The sequence below is a fragment of the Xyrauchen texanus genome, chromosome 26, assembly GCF_025860055.1.
Source record: "Xyrauchen texanus isolate HMW12.3.18 chromosome 26, RBS_HiC_50CHRs, whole genome shotgun sequence".
Classification (NCBI taxonomy): domain Eukaryota; kingdom Metazoa; phylum Chordata; class Actinopteri; order Cypriniformes; family Catostomidae; genus Xyrauchen; species Xyrauchen texanus.
Window position 1 is genome coordinate 6,640,803 of NC_068301.1, and position 21,312 is coordinate 6,662,114.

Below are 21,312 nucleotides of genomic sequence, written 5' to 3' on the forward strand. Positions count from 1 at the left end.
TAGGCTCTTTGTCCGCTACATTCCACGTTGCTACAGTCAGATGTTTAATATTTGTTGTTGTTAGAAAGTGTCCACCACTTTGTGGAAATAATAAGCTTGTACATAATGAGCTCAATTCGTTTTCATGTTTGCCTAGGATTCCTTACCCTGTTGATGAGCTCCCCCACCATGCCGGTCCATGATCCATTAGGTTCTGGAGCTCCATACAGCCCATCATCCACTAGCTTGATCCGGAAGGAAAACTTTAATATGTCCGCAAGCTCCCGCAGCATATCCACACAGAATCCCTCGTACTGATCATTACCCTGAAAGTCCTGGTATTTTGACTTGCGCATCACATATGGATTTTCCTATAAAACAGGGTGAAGGTAACATTTAACGTTCTAATATTCCAAAAAAAACTTCCATGCAGTGAAGAACCATAAACTTGTATCAAAGTCAATATCCATACAATGAAAATGCCAGTAAATATGCCTTGTGTTTCTTTGGCCATCACATGTGAAAGTTCCTTGTAGGCTGCCTTGTAGTTCCTTGTTTCCTGCTATGAATGTTATCTGGTCCAATATGGGTTTGCCTAAACTGATAGTATAATTTGCAATAGCATACATTAGTGGATGCAAGATATCTATTCTATTTTGTGATGTGTCTAAGCTGATGCTTTGAGGTTATTTCAAACAGTCTGATTGGAAACTAGAAACCTCTTCAAACAAGGTGTGAAACCAGATTAAAGGTAAAGTGTGTAATTTCTTGGAAGTTAAAATACCTTCTTCTAACATAGCTTAATATACAGAAATAATAAGCCATTCGTAGGCTGACTCCCTCTAAAAGTGTAAACACTGTGGTGCTACCAAAACATGTCTCTTTTTGTTTGAGCATCACAATAAGCCCAACATTGACTAAATCACTGCCGTGAGCTTGGAGCGAGGCTATCTCTTTAAAACCCATTGATTTTGTTGTTTGGGTTTTGCTCATATGCAGAATTTAAATCTGCAAAGCTTGTACTAAAGGGCAGCAAATCTTTGAAATCCCCCAAATTGTGGAATCAAATCTGTTACATAGAGAAATATGGCTCAAAATCCCAAAAGGTTCTTACTCATATGGTGCCAAAGCCACAAAGCCCTGAGTGTCGTGAAGTCAAATCTGGAGACGGTCTTACCAGTATTGTGGTGACGACAAGTGTCTTGTAGGCTAACGTCTCAGACGTATTGAGGTCTAAAGATGTGGAGTTCATAGCCAACGTGTTATTGGAGTACCAGACACCAATCTGCACATGTTAAGAAAGAAATGAGAATCAAAAGAAAAAAATTTATTACATTTTAATTACCGAGACAAATTATTTAAGCACAATTTCAACTACTTACATTAGAAAATCTGTGTTATGTAGAAGCCATAGAAACTAAATGAATAATTAAATATAATTTGTTTTAAAACGTGTTTGATTTCACAGGGGGGAAACAGTGAGGAATAAATGAGTTGAGTGAATGAGACGAGGGGATGAAGGAGAGATAAAAGTGCATGAAGCAAGGGATCAATACTATGATCAATAACAGAGGAGTGAAGTGGTGATTACTCGGGCTACCACCCATTCATTAGACCTCACAACCTCTTCTGTGGTTTCTGGATAAAATCCGGAGTTAGTGTTCATAAATGTGTGAAAGTGTGTGTTTGTGCGTGTGTGTTACCTCTTTGTGACCCCCCTTGAATTTTTCAAGAATACGCAGGGTGTAATTGGTCCGCTGGCCTTTGCTGTTAAACTCCACGTGCCCGGTCAGGCCATCATACTCTACCTGAAAAGAAAGAGAGGGAGTGAGGAAATGGGAACAAACAATAATAAATTTTGAGCTACAATATTAAAGAATAAATGATGAAACTGGCAGAGAGAAACAGGCAGGAACAGTTCACTTGAAAATGAAAATTCATTCCAATTCGTATTACTTTCTTTTGTGGAACACAAAAGGAGAATTTTTGGTGAATTTTCATACAGCTCTTTTCCATTTCAGTGAAAGGGGACTTGGTCTGTCAAGCGCCAAAATTACAATTAAACAATCATAAAAGTGCATGAGGAACAGACAGAAATCTTGGTCTTTATACCCTGATAATCTTCTCATCCGGCGAATCTCTGAAATCGACTGCAAAGGTCGTAAGGATTATAACAATTGTGCATTGACACCCAAACACCATTGGCTCTCATGTGTATCATGACCAAACGTACAGTAAATTATATCAATGTCTTTATATTTGATTCAATAATTACAATGGATTACAGTGGAAGATTTTCAGTAAATAATGACTTCAATTTTGGTCTGTTATTCAGACAAAGCTATCGTATGGCTTTAGAAAACTTGTAATATAGTGTATGAGTTTTATGCATCACTTTTATGATGCTTTTATAGTTATATTTTGCCATTTTGGAGTTCAACAGACCCAGTTCCCTTGCACTTTATTTACATGGAAAAGTGTGGGCAAAATATTTTTTTTACATTTTCTCTTTTTGTGTTCGACTAAAGAAAAAAGTGATATGGGTTTAGATAGACATGATTGTGAGTAAATTTCTTTAACTCTGGTAGGTCAATGTAACAATGGTGAATGGGTCACAAAGCACAGATGTACGATTCAAAAGACAACAAAAGTAAGAGTGGTTAACACTTGGTGATGGAGACAACCCGAGAATGGCGGATGCGTGGTGTGGAGATGTTGCCAGGCCCGGCTCTACGGGGGTGCTTAGAGCTTAGAGCACCCTCAATTGCAGACCAGGGCAAACTATTGCCCACGGGTCGATTTATCATTAATGGTTTTTATTAGATCATACATGTATCTGGCTTTGAGACCTATCGCACATCCACAAACTTTGAACGTGCTCAGGATTGCCATATAATAGATGCAACACCCAAATCAGAGATTTATACTTGCACAAATGTAAAATATTTTGCCTTATGTCATACTTAATTTATGCAATCTGGCAACCATGCATGCGAGTGCACGCGCTTCCTCTCTCCTCTTCTGGGGGAGATAAATAATATAGTGCATAATATAGTGCAATATTATGCTCAAAGAAAAGTGTGATGCAGCCACTCTGTGTCCATTCGTGAGGGTGGGTGTGCTGTTTAGTGCCAAGTCTGCGAACAAACCTTTACAGTGATGAACTTTTGTAAAATCACAATAGATCTTCGCATCATTCGCACACGGAGGGGACACGTGAGCAAAACCAAGCGAGAGAGGAAAATGTTTGTTCTTTGTGTTATATGTAAAATACTGCAGTCCCTCACACCTGTATGCGAATGTTACTCTGGGAGTAATCATTTATCAGTGTCATGCAGCCTGTTTTATTCAGTTGTGTGCTGAATAGGATGCCAAATAAACCATTGACGAGACCCACATCATGACCAAAGAGCATGTAAACGGGTTGATAGTGTTTTGAGAATAAAATAACTTTAATCCAAACATTAAAATAAGCTTTTAGAATCTATAATTTCAGAATATTTTATTTTACTATTAAACCGACTCCTGATGTAGAGTGTTGAATTGAATACTAGATTTCCACTGCATTGAAGTATGATAAAATAAATAATAATTATACTCAGCTTTTATTCAGTTTTACCAACGATGATCGAAACGTAGCAGCAAAACTTCAAGCAATCGCAGAATGGTCCCATCAGTATACACATCAGAAAATTGTGCATCATTCATTGAGTGCACTACTACTTCTAGGCTTAAAAGATACAACTATGCAGAACGTTTTATCTTCTTTCTTCCATGTTCTACTTAACGGCTGATGTGGCCCGTGTAGCAAAATAATTGCACACCCATGCTCAATTGAATATGTAAGACTAATACAGTAAATTGGCAAGCAGATTTCCTTGAATCCCAGCAAACACACATAAATCCCTGCATTTTGTAAGCACATAAATTGCTCCATCAAAACTTATAAACAAGTATGATTTTGCAACTCAGTATGTCTTAATCTTCAGGCACAGCATTTTACTGTAATTTTCAGTGAAAGATCGTGTGAAACAAAACGAAGCAATAAATGTTTTGTACATAAAAAAAAATATATTTACGTTGTTTTAGTAGCATTTAAACATTATTTAATCTATTAAACAATTTGTAATTACGATACATCTCCACTATTTTCAGTAGCACCCTCCGGGCCTGGATGTTGCCAAAGCAGTTGTAAAATGATGGAGCAAACTGCAAAACAGATGGAGAAACACAGAGAATGAAAGACACAGAGAATACAGACAATACAAAACACAATCAATGACTTCATTATAGGTGCATCAAAATAATATATAACCAGACCTTTAGACAGGTTGCAGTAAATAATACACATCTGGTCATAAGGACACAGTAATACTTGCTCTGAACCTGCACCGTTAATCCTAATGGAAGTTGTAAAATAACTGAGTCTAGCCATAATCACCACAGAGTATAGAAGTCATTATAAATTGGTCAATATCAGGGCCTTCGACAGAAGGGGGCAACCAAGAATGTTGTCTTGTGACAAAAGGGGCACACTAAGTTATTTATTTGTGAAATAACGTATTTCCCCTTCTGTCACTCACTTGAATTTGTGTCAATGTAGTGACACTAGGGGTCGCTCTTGGGAGCCCCAAAACACCTTCAAATCTTTTAGAAAAGGCCAATGAAAATTGACGTGTGGAATTTCCATGCCACTCCAATGGACATACGGGTATAAAGGGAGCTGGATTGCAGGATTCATTCACATTTTTTCTTCGTAGTCGAGTGGTTGTTTATCAGTGAGCTGAATCCACTGCTGTTCCAATTCACCTCTAAAGAAGCGTTTGCTGTTGGATAAATGGCGCATTCCAGTGGCTTTCTCTCCATCTGAATGTCTTTTTAAAGACGGGTCTTTTTAAAAATGCCTTTCCATCTCTGTGTAGTTCCTGGGTGCGGTCGTTAGCTCTCCGACTCTAACGGCCACGATCGGTGCCTTCCGTGTCTGGGCCGTAATCACGTTGATTCAGGGGCTTCTATGGGTTCCGCTGGGTAATCCCCCATGGACTGCTCATTCCCGGTATGCTCGTTTGCTCCCGTCCAGTTCTTGGATGAGAAAGGCAGCTCGCCTCAGTGCCAGCCTTATGTCTCTTTCGGAGCTCGCGGGTTGGATGAGATGTCGAACGCTGCATTGGAGTGCGCCTTGGTGATGTTAGACACCGAGGACTTGTCCGAGCTGGCGCCTTCAGGTGTGCTGGCCCAGTCTAAGGCCGATGCTGAGCTGACCACCATGCTTGCCCGGGCTGCCGTGAGTGTCGGGCTAGAGTGGAACCCTCCACCCTAGCCTCATAAGCGAGCGAGCGCAGTTGGTGATAAACTGCCTGAACGTATCCAGGTGGAGAATGGTGATCCCACTGAAATACTTCCAAAGGGTCCTGGGGCATATGGCATCCTCAGCAGTTGTCAAGATGCTCGGGTTGCTGCATATGATACCACTACAGCACTTGCTTCAGACTCGAGTCCTGAGGTACGCATCGCCTGGCTATTGGGGGTGGCTGTGGCTCACATGGTAGAGCGGGTCGGCTACCAATCGCAGGGTGGGTGGTTCGAATCCCGGCCCACACGGCTCCACATGCTGAAGTGTCCTTGGGCAAGACACTGAACCCCGAGTTGCTCCCAATGGCAGGCTAGCGCCTTGTTGTGTGAATGTGAGTGTGGATGGGTGATTGGGACACAGTGTAAAGCACTTTGGTAACCTCTAAGGTTAATAAAATAGCGCTATATAAGTGCAGACCATTTACCATTTATTGCGCTGGCCTGCCACCCCCGCTTCTTCCACCCTTGGACAGTCACCCTACAGCAAGTGGGTGATTGGGACACAGTGTAAAGCGCTTTGGTAACCTCTAAGGTTAATAAAAAAAGCTCTATATAAGTGCAGACCATTTACCATTTATTGCGCTGGCCTGCCACCGCCGCTTCTTCCACCCTTGGACAGTCACCCTACAGCAAGTGTCCAGGTGTGTCGTGGTTACAACAGATGCCTCCAAGTCAGACTGGGGCACCATGCGCAATGGGCATGCAGCAGCCGGCTCATGCTCAGGAGCATGCCTGCGTTGGCACATCAACTGCCTTGAGTTTAAGGCAGTGCAACTTACCCTGCGGAGGCTATTGCCGTTGATCCAGGGCAAGCACGTGTTGATCCAGACAGAAAACACGGCGACAGTAGTGTGTATAAAACGTCAAGGTGGTAATCGCTCTCGTCGCATGTCGCAATTCGCCCGACATCTCCTCCTCTGGAGTCAGCGGTGACTCAGGTCGCTACAGTCCACTCACATCCCCGGCAACCTCTACTACACAGTGGATGCATTATCACGGCAGGTGACGCTCAGAGTGGAGACTCCACCAGCTGATTTGGAGTAGGTTCGGCAAAGCACAGGTAGACCTGTTCGCTTCCCGAGAATCCTCCCACTGCCTGCTCTGGTATGCCCTGATGGGAGCTCCCCTTAGAACAGATGTGCTGGCACACAGTTGACCCCGGGGGCTGTGCAAATATGCGTTCCCCCCAGTGAGCCTACTTGCTCAGACCTTGTGCAAGGTCAGGGAGGACGAGGACCAAGTCACCCTCGTGGCACCATATTGGTCCACCCAGACTTGGTTCTCGGACCTAACGCTCCTCGTGACAGCACCTCTCTGGCTCCCTGGATCTTCTTTCTCAGGGACGGGGCACCATCTGGCACCCACGCCCAGAACTCTGGAATCTCCATGGCTGGCCCTGGATGGGATGCGGATGACATAAGTGGTCTAACGCCCGCAGTGGTAAACATGATCGCTCATGCCAGGGCTCCTTCTACTAGGCAGCTGTATACCTTTCCTGATGCAAGACCCCAGAGATGCAGTCGTATCAGAGCATTCCTTCCTGCAGGAGAGGCTGGGGGAGGGTTCCCCCCACCTTGAAGGTGTTTGTTGCCACTATATCGATTCACCATGATGTAGTAGATGGTGAGTTTTTAGGAAAGCATGACTTGATCATCAGGTTTCTGCGAGGCACGAGGAGGTCAAATCCTCCTAGGCTGCACCTATTCGCTCATGGGACCTCTCCTTGGTCCTCTGTGTCTTTGGAGAGCCCCGTTTGAGCCCTAAAGTCAGTGGAGTTTGAGGTCGTCTCATTAAAGACAACCCTCCTGACTGTGCTCACTTCCATCAAGAGGAGCTGCAAGCGTTCTCTGTCAGTGAAACGTGCCTGGAGTTCGGTCCGGAAGACTCATGTGAGGACCCCTAGCGTCACTACATCGACTCAACATTGAGTGAGTAACAGAAGGGGAACGTCTCGGTTACTGTTGTAACCTCCGTTCCCAGATGGAGGGAACAAGACTTTGTGTCCCTCTTGCTACAATACTGTATTACCCGCTGAAATGTCTGGGACCTTGTCTCTGCTCCTCAGCACAAAACCTGAAGGTGTTTTGGGGCTCCCAAGAGCGACCCCTAGTGTCACTACATCGACACAACGTCTCGTTCCCTCCAGGGAACAGAGGTTAGGACAGTAACCAAGACAATTTATTATGAACAATGAAATTCCATGACTTAAAATCCATTGTTAAAATCTGATAAGGGGTTTTAAAAATCATTCAAATTCAGACTGATTCACTAATGAATCATTCAGACTAATTTGTGAATCAGTTTTACCGATTCATTAAAAAGAGCTGACTCAAATTAATGATTTAATCAAAAGAATGATTTGAATGGGACATCACTCTGGCATGCTGACAGGTTTTAGGGCACTTAAACATTAGGGAAAGCTCTGACGGAGCATTTTATGGCTATAAATGCATACGCTCAGTGTGAAGGTTGTGAAAAGAACAGTGTCAGTTTGAATTCAAATAGACAAACACCAATCAGCTACAACATTAAAACCACCTGCCTAATATCATGTTTGTCCCCCTCGTGCCACCAAAACAGCTCTGACCCATCGAGGCATGGACTCCACAAGACATCTGAATGTTTTCTGTAGTATCTGTCACCAATATGTTAGCAGCAGGTCCTTTAAGTCCTGTAAGTTGCAAGGTGGGGCTTTCATGGATTGGACTTGTTGGTCCAGCACATCCCATAGATGCTCAATCGGATTGAGATCTGGGGAATTTGGAGGCCAAGTCAACACCTTGAACTCTTTGTCATGTTCCTCAAAAACATTCCTGAAAATGTTTTGCTGTGTGGCATGGCGCATTATCCTGCTGAAAGAGGTCACTGCCATCAGGGAATACCATTGCCATGCGGGGCTGTATGTGGTCTGCAACAATCTTTAGGTAGGTGGTTCAGTGCCAAAATAACATCCACATGAATGCCAGGACCCAAGGTTTCCCAGCAAAACATTGCATCTGTCAGCCTGCCTCTTCCCATAGTGCATCCTGCTGCCATCTCTTCCCCAGGTAAACGACACAAACGCACCAATTTTGGTAGGTACTAACCACTGCATACTGTTTTGGAGATGCCCTGACCCAGTCATCTAGCCATCACAATCTGGCCCTTGTCAAAGTCATTCAGATCCGTACACTTGCAAATTTTACCTGCTTCCAACACTTACAATTCTAGAACTGACTGTTCACTTGCTGTCTAATATATCCCACCCTTGACAGGTGCCATTGTAACGATAAAATCAATATTATTCACTTCACCTGTCAGTGATTTTAATGATGTGGCTGATCAGTGTACAGCAAACTGGGTTTTATGAAAGCAAAACTGGTCCCACCTCACTAAAAATCTCATTGGTCAAAAGATGACAGTGTGTGTTGTGGCAAAAGTTGAAATGTTCTCAACTTTTGGTAGCATGATGGAGCGTTACATCGCAAACCCTTGTGTTTTCCCTCTCCATCCTTCCGATGCACCAACTCCACTGAAATCAATGCTTTTGCAGCATTCTCAGATGCAGCGTAAAGTCTAGTATGTAGACGCCCTTTCTCTACACAAGAGCTATATCTAGTCGATGAAATTTTTTAGAACAAAACAAAACTATCCTATAAAAATATCACTATTGAAACATCCAAAACATTCAGATTTCAAATATTTCCATGCCTTTTTTAGACCTGTAAAATACCATTTTAAAAGTTGCTGATATAAGGGGAAAATGGGGCAATGGTCCTAGCATCAACCAAAAAGCTATATGTTACAAGTACAAAACAAAATCAACACATGGAAAAAACACAGTTCTGTAAATATCATATTTAATAAGAACTTCTAAATCATCAATTACACTTCAACATGCCAAAACCATTAAACATTGCCCTAAAGGAGTCTAGAAAACCCATAATCAGCGGCAAACACAATCCGATCGACATAAAATCCAGATTTAAATAAAGAAGACACTTATCAGAATCAGAATGAGCTTTATTGCCAAGTGTTCTCACATACACAAGGCATTTTTGGGGTGATAGCAGAAACAAGTCACCAAAAAGAAATGATTAACCTTTTGAAGTTCATCAGAGACAACACAAACATCAGACTGACCCCAATCCAGACATAACAACAGCCACAAACAATAAACACTAAAGTCATCAAACCGAGATGCCAGAAAATAGCTGCTGATGGGGTAGCCATGGCGACACGTACCATGCGCAGGTAGTTCATGAGACTGGTGCCATGCTGCCAGATGAGCGAGGAGGTGCAACTAAGTGGCTTCACACCAATCTCCTGACTGCGGTTTAGTTCTTGAACAGCCCCGACCACCACATGCACCGCATCGAACATCAACGCTGATGACAACTGCAGGGGGAGAGAGAGCATGAAAGAAATGAGACAATATATGGATGTAAAGATAGTAAGGAGAATGGGGAGGCAAAAGAAGAAGAAAAAGAGAGAATAATGGAATGGAAAATAGAAAATGACAGCCAGTGAGGTCATTAGGGGGAAAGGATTCTTCACGCCTGTTAGAGCTCAAGCACATGCCTTCCTCCTGAACATTTAATGTCTAAATTATGTTGTGAGGCATCAAAAGCACACATCAAATTTAGACACATTTTAAAGACCTTCTGGCAGAAAAATGTCTTATTATTCCATAAATGTAGGCGTTTCTATGATTTATGGATTGCAGTTTTCCCATCTCAGCAAATTTCAGCAAAGTTCTGGTATAAATAATGCAATAAAATGTCTCTCAAATTATGGACTCCTTATCAAAACAAGGATACTTTCATTCTATAGGCATTGCTAGACCCTATTTAGGTAGGCTTTAGCCCCTTTTATATCATGATATAGTCTAAAATCTGTGATTAACTCAGCTGTTAGCCCCATTTAAAATCTGATTCTGTGATTTCTCTTCACATTTGGTATTTTTTTACTCTGTTTTTCATCTGCAATACGTCTATCTGCAGTATGTCTCGGACGTCAACATTCATCAGATGCCTTTGAGATGTTTATGATTTAAAAAGGATTAGTTCACCGAAAAAGGATAATTCTCTCATGATTATCTCACCTTTAAGCCATCCCAGATGTGTATGACTTTTCTTGTTCAGCAGAACCCGAAATTAAGATTTGTATAAGCACATTTCAGCTCTGTTTGTTCATGCAATGAAAGCAAATGGATGCCATGACGCTGCTGGCTGTTTGACGGTCCAGAAGGCATATTTAGGCAGCATAATTAGGCAGCATAATGTCACGTGGATTAAACGACATCAGTCAATCGATGAATCTCTTCTGAAGTAAATCGATAGGTTTGTGTAAGGAAAAAAAAAAACAATAATTAAAAAGTTTTTAACTTTAAACGGTTGCATGCTTCTGACGCACCATTGCGTTTACATCACGTGATGGGTCGACTGGTAGCAGGAAGCATTTTTTAAAAGTTAATAAAGTTTTAATTATCTATTTATTTTTTACACAAACCTATTGATTTGCTTCAGAAGACATTCATTGATTGACTGGAGTCGTGTGGATTACTTTTATGCTGCCTAAATATGCCTTTTGGACTGTCAAACAGCCAGCAGCGTCATAGCACACATTCGCTTACATTGTATGGACAGACAGAGCTGAAATGTGATTATAAAAATCGTAATTTTGGTTCTGCTGAAGAAGGAAAGACATATACCTGTGGGATAGCTTAAAGGTGAGTAAATCATGAGAGAATTATAATTTTTGGGTGAACTAATCTTTTAAATCTGATCTTTTTAAGATGTTTAGCAAATGTTAATTAGATTATGATGCTAAAAATATCTAAAGACGACATCTCAGAGATGTACGTGTGCTATTTGGTGTGACTCCAGTAGGTATATGAAGTTTTTTCACTCCAAATTCTCCCTTTACCAGTCCTTATAAATCTTCTCAAGTTTTTTTTCTCAAATGTTTTCAAACAGGTTTCACGAAAACACCCCTTGTCTGCCAGAACCATTAGGTTAAAATCCTGGAATCGCCCTTGATTAATAAATGTGTGTGGTAACGTTTCCTTTATTTATATATTATGTTTAATTTTGTATGAAATGTATATTTCATGGTGTAAACTCACTGCTGGTCCAGGGTATGGGCTGATATCACAGCCTTCCCTCCATGACAGGTTCAGACTCCTGATGAACTCTAGGTAGAAAGGATGACTGCTGTTCAACAAGGAGAAGCCAATGATATTTGACTGATCATCTCCCACATCATCTAACTGCAACAGAGGGAAATCCTGAGAGAGAGAGAGAGAGAGAGAGAGAGAGACAGACAGACAGACAGACAGACAATCTTACAGATATGTAAGACAGTAATGGTAATACAGTTTGATATAGGGCCTAGGCTGGAATGAGTAATTCATGCAGCATGGTATTTATATGGTATTCCAATATAAAATTATGGTACCACCTTGATACCTGTAAAAATAAAATCAATGGTACTTCCATGCTCCAATTTCGTAAAGCAATGTACCATTGAACTTTTTGTGAGTTGAGAAAGAGAAAGATGGTTTGACTTTAACAAACTTTTTTAATTAAATTTCAACTTGAAGAAAACAAATAACTATAAAAAAGTCATTTATAAAATTGAACATCCATTCCTAATTAATCAGTAAATGCAATCATGTATTCCCCTAAGGTGCGCATGCGTGCTTTCCTTCCTCTTATTTGAAAATGTACACACACAAACTTCAGTTAAACTGACTACAAGCGATGACGAGTTATTTAACAGTAAATCATATAAAACATATCAAATATAAAAAGTCTCCTCACATATTTATTATTAAGTGTCATTTCTGTCAAATAGTCAGATGTGCTGCGAACGAGCCGTGTTTTGCATATATATATATATATATATATATATACACACCTAAAGGATTATTAGGAACACCATACTAATACTGTGTTTGACCCCCTTTCGCCTTCAGAACTGCCTTAATTCTACGTGGCATTGATTCAACAAGGTGCTGAAAGCAATCTTTAGAAATGTTGGCCCATATTGATAGGATAGCATCTTGCAGTTAATGGAGATTTGTGGGATGCACATCCAGGGCACGAAGCTCCCGTTCCACCACATCCCAAAGATGCTCTATTGGGTTGAGATCTGGTGACTGTGGGGGCCATTTTAGTACAGTGAACTCATTGTCATGTTCAAGAAACCAATTTGAAATGATTTGAGCTTTGTGACATGGTGCATTATCCTGCTGGAAGTAGCCATCAGAGGATGGGTACATGGTTGCCATAAAGGGATGGACATGGTCAGAAACAATGCTCAGGTAGGCCGTGGAATTTAAACGATGCCCAATTGGCACTAAGGGGCCTAAAGTGTGCCAAGAAAACATCCCCCACACCATTACACCACCACCAACAGCCTGCACAGTGGTAACAAGGCATGATGGATCCATGTTCTCATTCTGTTTACGCCAAATTCTGACTCTACCATCTGAATGTCTCAACAGAAATCGAGACTCATCAGACCAGGCAACATTTTTCCAGTCTTCAACTGTCCAATTTTGGTGAGCTCTTGCAAATTGTAGCCTCTTTTTCCTATTTGTAGTGGAGATGAGTGGTACCCGGTGGGGTCTTCTGCTGTTGTAGCCCATCCGCCTCAAGGTTGTGCGTGTTGTGGCTTCACAAATGCTTTGCTGCATACCTCGGTTGTAACGAGTGGTTATTTCAGGCAAAGTTGCTCTTCTATCAGCTTGAATCAGTCGGCCAATTCTCCTCTGACCTCTAGCATCAACAAGGCATTTTCAGCCCACAGGACTGCCGCATACTGGATGTTTTCCCTTTTCACACCATTCTTTGTAAACCCTAGAAATGGTTGTGCGTGAAAATCCCAGTAACTGAGCAGATTGTGAAATACTCAGACCGGCCCGTCTGGCACCAACAACCATGCCATGCTCAGAATTGCTTAAATCACCTTTCTTTCCCATTCTGACATTCAGTTTGCAGTTCAGGAGATTGTCTTGACCAGGACCACACCCCTAAATGCATTGAAGCAACTGCCATGTGACTGGTTGATTAGATAATTGCATTAATGAGAAATTGAACAGGTGTTCCAAATAATCCTTTAGATGAGTGTATATAAAATATATTAAGGAGTTATGCTAGTTATTAATGAGAATACTGTCTATTGTTTATAACATTTACATTCATTTACTGGTGAAAAGTGTTTATAAACCTCCTTTTAAAATTAAATATTAACAAGTGGTTTATGGTTTCAGACATATAAAATCTGCAGTACATTGAAGCTAAGTAAGTAGTACGATCACATTAAAGTGAAATTGAAATAGGTAGATTTATAATGCCGTCAGCAGATTTTCCCCAGTGTTTTGACATATCTTGACTTGTATTTGCGGTTTATGTTACTAAAGAAGCACTACACCTAAAATCACATATTTCTCGTGGTTCAGTAAAATGTGTGATTAACTCAAGTGCAATAATTTACATATCATTCAGAAAAGGTCTATGGGTTTTTCAAACACAGTAGTTACATTTGCCTGGCAAGTTAGAAATTTAGCAAATACATGTTGCTCTCTGTGGGTTTGGGAATACCCTCATAAATAAATAAATAAATAGTCATTTGCTGTAGGCAAAATCCAACCTAGCTAGAATTCCACTCAACATAAGTGGGGACATAGGGAACATTCAACAGAAACAATAAACATCTTGATATTTTTTTAGAAAATGACATTTTTGAGCTGCCCTTAGGTATCATAGCTATTACCTTGGCTGCCAAATCAATCGTCTCTTTTCCTTTTTTTACCCACTGGCAAGTGGAGAATCCCAAAGGGGGTTAGTGATGCTTGTCAATTGTAAAGTCAACAAAGACCTTTCCAGAAGTCTAGAAGCAGTAAGAGAGCTCTTGGTGAATCCATCATGGTCAAATTGTGCCACAACAAAGAAATGTGTAGATTACTTATGACAAACAAATCTCTTTCTATATGGCAGCCTAGGGAGGATCCAATTTCACCTCAGTCACCTTGTCCTAAAGAGCTTTCCGATATTTCTGCACATACAGATCAGTCTCAAAGATGATTCCCAACACTTTGGTAAAGTTCAGGGACATTGCAAAGGAATCTGTGGATGGTCCTTGTTTAGTCATCGTTATATGTCCTTTTGACTTTAGATTCATCCTGAAGATGCTTGTCATACAGTTTATAAATGAAGGTGTAGGATCGATAGCACAACTCTCTTTGACAGGCTTGATAATGGAAAGACCGGAAAACAAAGGAGTCTTTCATCTTCAGTCTGCTCTCAATTAGATTCTAGACAATGTGAAATTGACAAGATGATGACCTTATTCAATACACAGATTTAATTTATAAAGGCACCTACTTTGCTACTGACAGCCATCACTCAACAGCTACCAGAATCTAGTGTACATTTTTAGTATTGCCTGGGAGTCGTCTGGATTTGTCCATATTCTTGGAGAAAAGCGAGCCAAAGTCAGCTTATTAAAATGGATGAGCTTGAAATTGAAAAGTAAAACGAAAAAGTGGACTCACAGGGACACTCACTAGCAGCATCCTGATTACACTCATTTAAAACTTTCATCCTAAAGTACAATTGATGGTATTACGACTTCTGTCGTACTCCTATTCATGGATCTCTGGTCTCTTTTTTAACTTGACATACTCTTAGCAAAATTGCTGCCTGTCTGCAGGTTGAGCACTGGCTATGTCCCAAATCCAAAATAGAAAAAATGTAAATAAATAACCAAATATTAGATGCAAAATACTGTGGAAATGGAAAGAAGTATTTAACTGTATCCACAATCAAATGTTATGTTTTAAATGTGATAATCAAGCAAATTCAAAATGTATTGTTCAACTCTATTGTCAATCAAATGTTGAAAATATTTAATATAAGTCAATAAAAGGAATCTTCCGGTTTCAATACAATTTAAGCTCAATCGGCAGCATTTGTTGCATAATGTTGATTACCACAAATTACATTTTGACTTGTCCCTCCTTTTCTTGAAAATAGAATAGAACTTACAATGGAAGTGAATGGGGCCAATCTGTGAATGTTAAAATACTCACTTTTTCAAAGGTATAGCCACAATATGCGTCTTAACATAATTTAAGTGTGAAAAAACATTTTGTGTGTAAAATTATAGCCAATTTTACAACTTTGTTGGAAGTGCCTCACTGTAACTTCGTCTTTTTGTTTGTTTTTAAAGGAGTGACAAGTTGAAACTTATTTTCGTGGTTGTTATTATTATTATACCATAAATGCTGTCGATTGAGCTTAACTTGTATTGAATATGGAAAATTCTTTTAATTGCCAATAATTGAGGCCAACAACAGTATATTTGGGCAGTCTCTAATATCTTCCAATATTCAGTTTGCCAACATGTAACCAATTTTTCCTCCCAAGGTCAAACGCTTTAGCCTAGTTCACTTAACTTGTAACAGCTGTATAAAATCCTTAGCTCATAACAAAAGCATAAGAGCCAAAAAAATGCGACCTCAAAACAAGGACATAATCCACCTCAGCCACAGTGATGATGATAAACGGCATGGATGCATTGTGCATCTCTAATGAGCTGACTGGTCAATGGCCAGGACTGTCGGCACTGTTATTGGCTCATAGTGGGTTAGGGGAGAAAGGGCAGTGTGTCATTGGTCAAAGTGAAAAAAGAGGTTGGTTTACCATTGTGGTGAGGATGTACTTGTAGAAGGCTGACATCATGCCTAATTCGGAGGCCTAGAGAGAGGGAGAAATGGCAAGAAATATGTTGGATACCAGAAAATAGTTCATAATTTTGTTATTACTGTTGCACATTAGGACAATTTAGCAATTTGTGACGTTTTCATCCTGTTACATGCCTGAATAATATTCTGCTAACATTTATGTGTGTTTTGAAATAACTTAAATTAAAGTTGTCCTGCTGTCTAGCGAACAGTAATAGAAAGTTATATTTGTCTTTATTAGGCATATTAGCCGTGATGGCAGTATCAGAATTAACTTTTTTTAAGGGGCCCTCTGGAGTTGATTTTCAGGGGAATTTTTAACTTTACGATGGCTTATTTTTTCTAACCACATAAAAACACACAGTGTCATCCTTTTATGTTAAATACTTCATAAAAATGTATTTTCTTCCTAAATAATTAATGAAAATGTATTATATCAAGATAGAATATTAAGAAATACATAAGATGGTACACACACACACACACACACAAACACATATATATGCATATATATACATACACTGGGGGCCAAATATTTGGAATAATGTACAGAAAGCCTGGTACTTTAATTCACCAAAATTGCATTTAAATGATCACAATGTATAGTCAGGACATTAATGATGTTAAAAATTACTATTACAATTTGAAAATAATTTTCTGAACTTCTTAAACTACTTCAAAGAGTTCTCATCAAAAATCCAAGTGCAGCAATGACAGCTTTGCAGATCCTTGTTATTCAGCTGTCAGTTTGTCCAGATAGTCGGATGACATTTCACCCCACACTTCCTGTAGCACTTGCCATAGATGTGTCTGTGTTGTCAGGCACTTCTCACGCACCTTACAGTCTAGCTGATCCCACAAAATCTCAATGGCTATTCCATCACCGTCAGTACTCCTGAGGACTGCTTCATCCCCAAAGTATGCTTAGGATCTTTATCCTGCTGCATAGAATTCAATGAAGCTGTCAGCGGAGGACATGTGAGGCATCTATTTCTTAAACTAGAGACTCTGACGTACTTTTCCTCTTGTTTAGTTGTTTATCTGGCTTTCCACATCTCTTTCTGTTCTTGTTAGAGTCAGTTGTCCTTTGACTTTGAAGACTGTAGTGTACACCTTTGTATGATATCTTCAGTTTTTTGGCAAGTTCAAGCATTGAACTTGAATTGAATTGATTAGATCAAGCAATGATCTAATAGATAAAGCGTCTGCCAAATGCATAAATGTAAATGTCTAGATTTTATCAAAAATGACTTTTTTCAAATAGTGATGGTGCTGTTTTTACATCAGTAATGTCCTGACTACACTTTGTGATCAGTTGAATGCCACTTTGGTGAATTAAAGTACCAATTTCCTTCGAAACAGCAAAGTCTGTACATTATTTCAAAGTTTTGGCCCCCAGTGTGTGTGTGTGTGTGTGTGTGTGTGTGTGTGTGTGTGTGTGTGTGTGTGTGTGTGTGTGTGTTTTATATATTTTATATATACTTCTAATACACCACAAAAAGAGGGTTTGCCGACAAAAACGTCTCATTCTGCGTTTTGGTGATAGTTAAGACTTGATGTGCTTCTGTGGTAATTAAAATACGCCTTCCATAGGCTGAAAAATACTTGATTTCTATCACAAGTCTATCTGGGCTTGTTTTGTACATCAAATAACATTAAGAGCTCCTTTCCATCATTTTATCACAGAAGCGTTGTTGTTTGTGCAGAGATTCTTTTACTTATTGAGACAACAACTTCCACTGCTCCATCATAGGAGAGAGCGTAACGGTCAACTAGTGTGTTACGACAGTACCACTCACAGAATGTCTAAAGCTGCGTTCACACTGCCAGCTACTTTGTCACTGCATGTCATCAGTGGCTGGCAGTTAGGTCGCTTGTGGTGTGTATGGAGAGTCTTAACAGCACTGTTTCTTTACAATTATTATTATTATTATTATTATTATTATATAATATTGGGATCACGTGAGCTCTACCATCTTCTCTCGTATTGGCTGTCGTACCAAAAATCGCTCTTCATTTGCATAAAGTTAAATTTCTCTCAACTTTGTCGCATCGCTGGACACGCCCACATCCGGTCACCAACGGTTGCTGTCGCTCGTTTTGCCAGAAGTCGCCAGCTCTCATTGAAAATGAATGAGATGAGGTTGTTTTGTTGCTGCGTCTCGCTGGAATTGTGAACGCAGCTTTAGGGACCGCAGTGCTGCACTATTTTATGTTAAGCTTGTAGGCTTGCCTTGGAAGAAGGACTCTGGTGTGTGTGTATTGTAAAGTGTGCGTCAGTGTAATGAACATGGGCAGACACATTACAAATGTTCTGCCCTTACAACAAGTGTTTATTGCGGTTTAGGTTGTATTAACATTAAATCCGTTAATCGCGATAAAGAAAAATGAATGCGTTAAACTTTTTATCAATAAATGGCATGCGTTAATGTGTTACTTTTGACAGCTCTAATATATACAGTATACTGTACATATAAATCAGGAGGATGCATTTTTTGCCATGACATTTTGAGTTTTGGTGGCATTTTTGCCCCAAGCCCTGGTTAATTTCTGATCCTGCTACATCCTGATATCAGTAGGTCCCAAACTGTAACTTTTATAAGAAAGTTTGTTTAAATATGAACACACATACCTTCTTTAGTATTAGGATTGACACTGATGCATTAGCATCAATAATAATAGTCGCAACTTTGTCATCACGGATTTCCTTTAGCAGTGGGGTGGGGTCCAAGTTTTCATCAAGCATTCTGATTGAGAGCGTTTCCCGGGAGATGAGGAAGTGACGCACTAGCTCCTCCAATCGCAGCAGGCCTGAGGGTGTACATTAAAATCTCAGACTGTTATACCTTCATTACGTATGCATTACGTAACACTTGCTTATAAACGTAGTGACATAGAAAGTAGATAAAACTTTATTTTAACATTTATATAAACGTTTTACTATGACTTTATATGAGAATGGGTATTCCGCATATATAAAATGTTTCACAATGACACAATAAATGTCATGTAACCATCTAAAACCTTTTAACTATTTTCATAAACTGTCAATAACAATAAACCTTACCTTACTTTCTGCCCTGCACCTCCACATTAAAGACAGTGACTATCGAGTTAAGTGGCTTTGAGAGCCAATAAAATTAATTCTGTATGTGCATAAATTTGTGCTCTAAGCCACCACAGAATCCATATGGTGACTTCATTGATTTTGGACTGCAGTCAACAAGATACATAGCTAACGATAACACAAGGGGAAGTGAGGAAAGAGTGCTTTCACAAAAAAAGAAAAAAAGAATAAAGCTGTGTGGCGGTATTAGTGCATTCATATTTGTAGATGAGGACATCCATATATGCCAATAACACACAAACATAATAATAATAAAACAATAATGATAAAAATAAATATCCTCTGGGGGGTAGTTCTCTCAAAAATGAAAGTTCCTCATCTAATTCCAAACCTGTATGACTTACTTTCTTCCATGAAACACAAACGGACATATTAGGCAGATTGGTCTGCCTAACATCCCTTTTTATGTTCATTTGCATAAAGAAAGGCATACAGGTTTTGAAGAAAATGAGGGTGACTAAATTATTACAGAATTAAAATATTTTGGGTGAACTATCCCTTTAAGCACAGCCTGCTATAATTATATAGAAAATGATGGTATAAGCACAGATTTGTGAGCAGCAGTAAACAGTGGCACATAAAACCTTATTACCATTATCAAGACCATACTAATCAAGCGAGAGGTGCTCGCATCAGCAAATCACGAGAGATCACTTGCATTAAGCATCATTGTGGCTCAGATATGTTTCACTCTAGTGCGTTAACTACTACTCATTAAGCTGAGTCAACAAAGTATAGCAAATACAATTAATATCGCCTCGTTTGTCTATATGTTGACACAAGCGTAAATATGATCTCAATCTGTTCAAAATCAAAAGGAACAGTCAGTATCTGGTGTGGCCACCAGCTGCATTAAGTACTGCAGTGCATCTCCTCCTCATGGACTGCACCAGATTTGCCAGTTCTTGCTGTGAGATGTTACCCCACACTTCCACCATGGCACTTGCAAGTTCCTGGACAATTCTGGGGGGAATGGCCCTAGTCCTAACCATCCGATCCAACAGGTCCCAGATGTGCTCAACTGGATTGGGATCCGGGCTCTTCGCTGGCCATGGCAGAACACTGACATTTCTGTCTTGCAGGAAATCACACACAGAATGAGCAGTATGGCTGGTGGCATTGTCATGCTCGAGGGTCATGTCAGGATGAGCCTGCAGGAAGGGTACCACATGAGGGTGGGGGAAGTCTTTCCTGTAACACACAGTGTTGAGATTGCCTGCAATGACAACAAGCTCAGTCCGATGATGCTGTGAGACACCGCCACAGACCATGATGGACCCTCCACATCCAAATCGATCCCGCTGCAGAGTACAGGCCTCTGTGTAATGCTCATTCCTTCGAGGGTAAACGCGAATCCGACCATCACCCCTGGTGAGACAAAACCACGACTTGTCAGTGAAGAGCACTTTTTGCCAGTCCTGTCTGGTCCAGTGAAGGGGGGGTTTGTGGCCATAGGGGACGTTGTTGCCGATGATGTCTGTTAAGGACCTGCCTAGCAACGGGCCTACAAGCCCTCAGTCCAGCCTCTCTCAGGCTATTTGCGGACAGTCTGAGCACTGATGGAGGTATTGTGCATTCCTGCTGTAACTTGGGCAGTTATTGTTGCCATACTGTACCTGTCCCGCAGGTGTGAAATTCGGCTGTACCGATCCTGTACAGGTGTTGTTACATGTGGTCTGCCACTCTGAGGACGATCAGCTGTCCTTCCTGTTTCCCTGTAGCGCTGTCTTAAGTGTCTCACAGTACGGATATTGCATTTATTGCCCTGGCCACATCTGCAGTCCTCATGCCTCCATGCAGCATGACTAAAGCACATTCTCGCAAGTGAACAGGGACCATGGGCATCTTTCATTTGGTTTTTATAACTGTGACCTTAATTGCCTACCATCTGTAAGCTGTTAGTAACTTAACGACCGTTCCACAGGTGCATGTTCATTAATTGTTTATGGTACATTGAACAAGCATGGAAAACATTGTTTAAACGCTTTACAATGAAGATCTCTAAAGTGATTCGGATTTGTACAAAATTATATTTAAAATACAGTGTTTTGATAAAGAGACGTTTATGTGACATTCTAATCTTTGCAGGCTTTGGATTTTTGGGACGCTGTCATTTCAGGAT

At 40.3% G+C, this 21,312-nt stretch overlaps 1 protein-coding gene across 1 annotated transcript in view; it reads right to left on the reverse strand.

Annotated features, from left to right (window-relative positions):
- The window catches only part of LOC127619841 (glutamate receptor ionotropic, kainate 5-like), a 118,200-nt gene that overhangs the window by 28,816 nt on the left and 68,072 nt on the right, over positions 1 to 21,312 (reverse strand). The window contains 7 exon segments of the mRNA XM_052092857.1: positions 147 to 350; positions 1,157 to 1,264; positions 1,683 to 1,787; positions 9,556 to 9,708; positions 11,438 to 11,599; positions 16,023 to 16,076; positions 18,696 to 18,874. Of these exon segments, the coding sequence (XP_051948817.1) occupies positions 147 to 350; positions 1,157 to 1,264; positions 1,683 to 1,787; positions 9,556 to 9,708; positions 11,438 to 11,599; positions 16,023 to 16,076; positions 18,696 to 18,874 (965 nt within the window).